The following is a 2923-nucleotide window of genomic DNA, read 5'->3' on the forward strand; positions in this document are numbered from 1 at the left end:
TGGAGAAGGAGGGGCAATCTCCTCCCTTACCAGTGAGATCTGATTTGATTGGGGGGGGGGGAGGAGAGTAATCATCAGAGGAGTTTTACTGGGCAAATTTGCTTGCTGTCAAAGACTTCTCCAAAGTAGTAAGAATGAGAATATCAATTTAAAGACTAAGAGACTAAGGTGTGCCTGATCTGAGCCTTGCCATTTTGAATTGTGTCTTCTACTTCTGAAATTAGGACAATGACCAAGGATGACAGAAGAAGAATTGATGCTTTTGAATTGTAGTGTTTGAAAAGAATAGTGAATATACTATAGATTGCCAAAAGAACAGACAAATTTTGTCTGTGCATCAATTGTTGTTTTTGTTAGGTGCCATCGAGTTGAGTGCAACCCACAGCAAAGCTTTGAGTAACAGATCTGAACCCTGTTTTGTCCTATGCCATCTTCATCATCTCTGACACACTTAAGCCCATCGTTGTAGACACTGTGTCAACATGTCTTTCACTGTGGGTCTTCCTCACTTTGTAATATTTACTCATTTTTCCACTTATCCAATGTTCATTGAAAGAGGGTCACATGTGCTACAGTTCAATTTGCCTTCATCACAAAACTGCGTATCCACATTTGCTTTCAATAGAGGACACACAAGTCAAAATAAACAACCCTGCCAATGTAACAGTTAAAACTTCAGATACAAACCAAAAGCTCGGCAATCTGAATCCATCTAGTGGTTCTGAAGGAACCAATTGTTTTGCGAACTCTTGGTGGCTGCTCTCGAAGATTACAGTTTAGAAAACTCTGTTAATAAAGGTCTTACATAATAAAAAAAAGGAAAAAGAAAACCCTGTGAGATAGTGGGTAGTTATACTCTGTCCTGTGTATTCACCATGAGTTTGAAATTAACTCGAAGGCACTTAACAGTGGCAATATAATCCATATCCTCATATAAATATCTCTTGGTTACCAAGTCCAACCTCATGAGTCTATAGGAACTTTTCTGTTTGACTTGAACTTGACCTCATCCTCTCTTTGCTTAGCTCTTTTTCTGAAGCACACTGTAGGTTCTTGGTACATGCTCATTCTTGTGACTGGAATTGATGTTCTCCTCTTTTCTCCCAGATAATTCTGACAATATTTACAAATACAACTTTTATTGAGGAAAATGATCTCTGCTCTGTTTCAACTTTCAAGCATTTATTTCTATAGGGATATGTACATTTATTTGTTGTTATTGTTATGTGACATCAAGTCAACTGCAATGCATAGTGACCCTATGCACAATAGCTCTGAATGCTGACTTACCCTGAGTCAGTCTCACTATATCTGACACACCTACTCCCATTATCCTAGTTACTGTATCTATTCATCTCATCCAAGGTCTTCCTCTCCTGCACTGTCCTTCCACCCTTCCAAGCATGATGTCCTTTTCCAGGGACTGATCCCTCCTGGCAACATGTCCTAAGGATGTAAGACAGAGAGCTTCAGAATCCTTGCCTCTAAGGAGCATTTTGATTTTACCCACTCCAAGAAAAACTGGTCTGTTCTCTTGGCAGTCCATGAGATGTTCAACAATCTTTTCCATTACAGCAACTCAAAGACAATGATTCTTCTTCCGTCATACTTATTGTCCGGCTCTCTGATGCATAGCAAGTAATTGCAAAGACCCTGGCCTAGATCAGGTGCACTTTAGTTTCCAGAATGACACTGTTGCTCTTTAGCGCTCTGGAGAGGACAGCAGATTTTCCCAGTACAATTCACCTTTTCAGTTCCTGACTGCTGGTATCAAGAGTGTTGATTGTGGAGCCAAATGAGCTAAAATTGTCAGCAATCTCAATCTCTTCTCCATCTATTATTGTGCTGCTACTCATTGGCTCAGTGGTGAGAATCTTTGTTTTCTTCATATTGAGTTTCATTCCCTATTGAAGACTGCAGTCCTTGACCGTCTATAACAAATGAGGCAAGCCCTTCTCATTTTCAGCAAGCAAGGTCGTGTCATTGTATAACACAAGTTGTTGATGAGTCTTCCTCTGATTCTGATGCCACAATTCTTCTCATAAGGTCTTTAGTACTGAATGATCTGGTTCACATGTAAAGTGAAAAGTTTTGGAGATAAGACACATCCCTGTTGCACTACTTTCCCTATTATTACACTTTTAATTAAATATGTAGTTCCAGTGAGAAGCTGTACTGCCAACCTTAAAGCACCTGGTTCAAATCTGTCAGTTATTCCAGGGGCCAAAGATGGTCTTCTTCTTCAGAGCAATGTGAAAGCGTCTGAAAACCCACTGCAGGATCAACTGTGAGTCTGTTCCAACTAGGAGAAACACAACAACAATTCATACAAAACTATAAAGAGAGTTTAACCCTGAGAAGGCAGCTTTCTGGATGCTGTTGTGTGTCATTGAGTGGTAACTGACTCAGAACCGACCCTTCTGTTCAGACCCGTCCTGCTGAACGTTCAGTCCACTGCTGCTGCGCTCTGCCCGGTGCCGGCTTTTGCCGTGACGGTCCCGGTGTTCCATCTTCGTGCGGCACTTGCTGCGCCCGAGCCCGCAATGTCGGGCCCCAACGGGGACCTGGGCATGCCGGTGGAGGCGAGTGCAGAAGGCGAGGAAGACAGCTTTGGAGAAGCAGAATATGCTGCCATCAACTCTATGTTGGACCAAATCAACTCTTGTTTGGACCACCTGAAGGAAAAGAACGACCACCTCCACGCCCGTCTCCCGGAGCTGCTTGAGTCCAACCGGCAAACACGCCTAGAGTTCCAGCAGCAGCATGGGGAGGCCTCCAGCGATGCCACCCACTAGGCTCTGTCAGAGCCCAACCAGCCCCTGACCCTGCCTCCCGGGCCAGGCTCTGGCCTGGACACTCACCACCTGGCTTGGGTAACTTCTTAAGGGCTGGCCTTTGGGTCCCTGGTGGGCTTGCACTAAGC

The 2923-nt window shown here is 43.7% G+C and overlaps 1 protein-coding gene across 1 annotated transcript; it reads left to right on the top strand.

Moving 5' to 3' along the window:
- The first annotated feature begins 2543 nt into the window (after positions 1-2543).
- On the top strand, positions 2544-2795 carry LOC102859199 (UPF0184 protein C9orf16-like). The gene has a single exon (XM_006879452.1). It carries the CDS (start codon positions 2544-2546, stop codon positions 2793-2795), a length of 252 nt encoding a protein of 83 aa, XP_006879514.1.
- The last annotated feature ends 128 nt before the right edge of the window (positions 2796-2923 follow it).

This window comes from Elephantulus edwardii, unplaced genomic scaffold (assembly GCF_000299155.1).
Source record: "Elephantulus edwardii isolate Elephantulus edwardi_28Jun2011 unplaced genomic scaffold, EleEdw1.0 scaffold00003, whole genome shotgun sequence".
NCBI classification, from domain to species: Eukaryota; Metazoa; Chordata; class Mammalia; order Macroscelidea; family Macroscelididae; genus Elephantulus; species Elephantulus edwardii.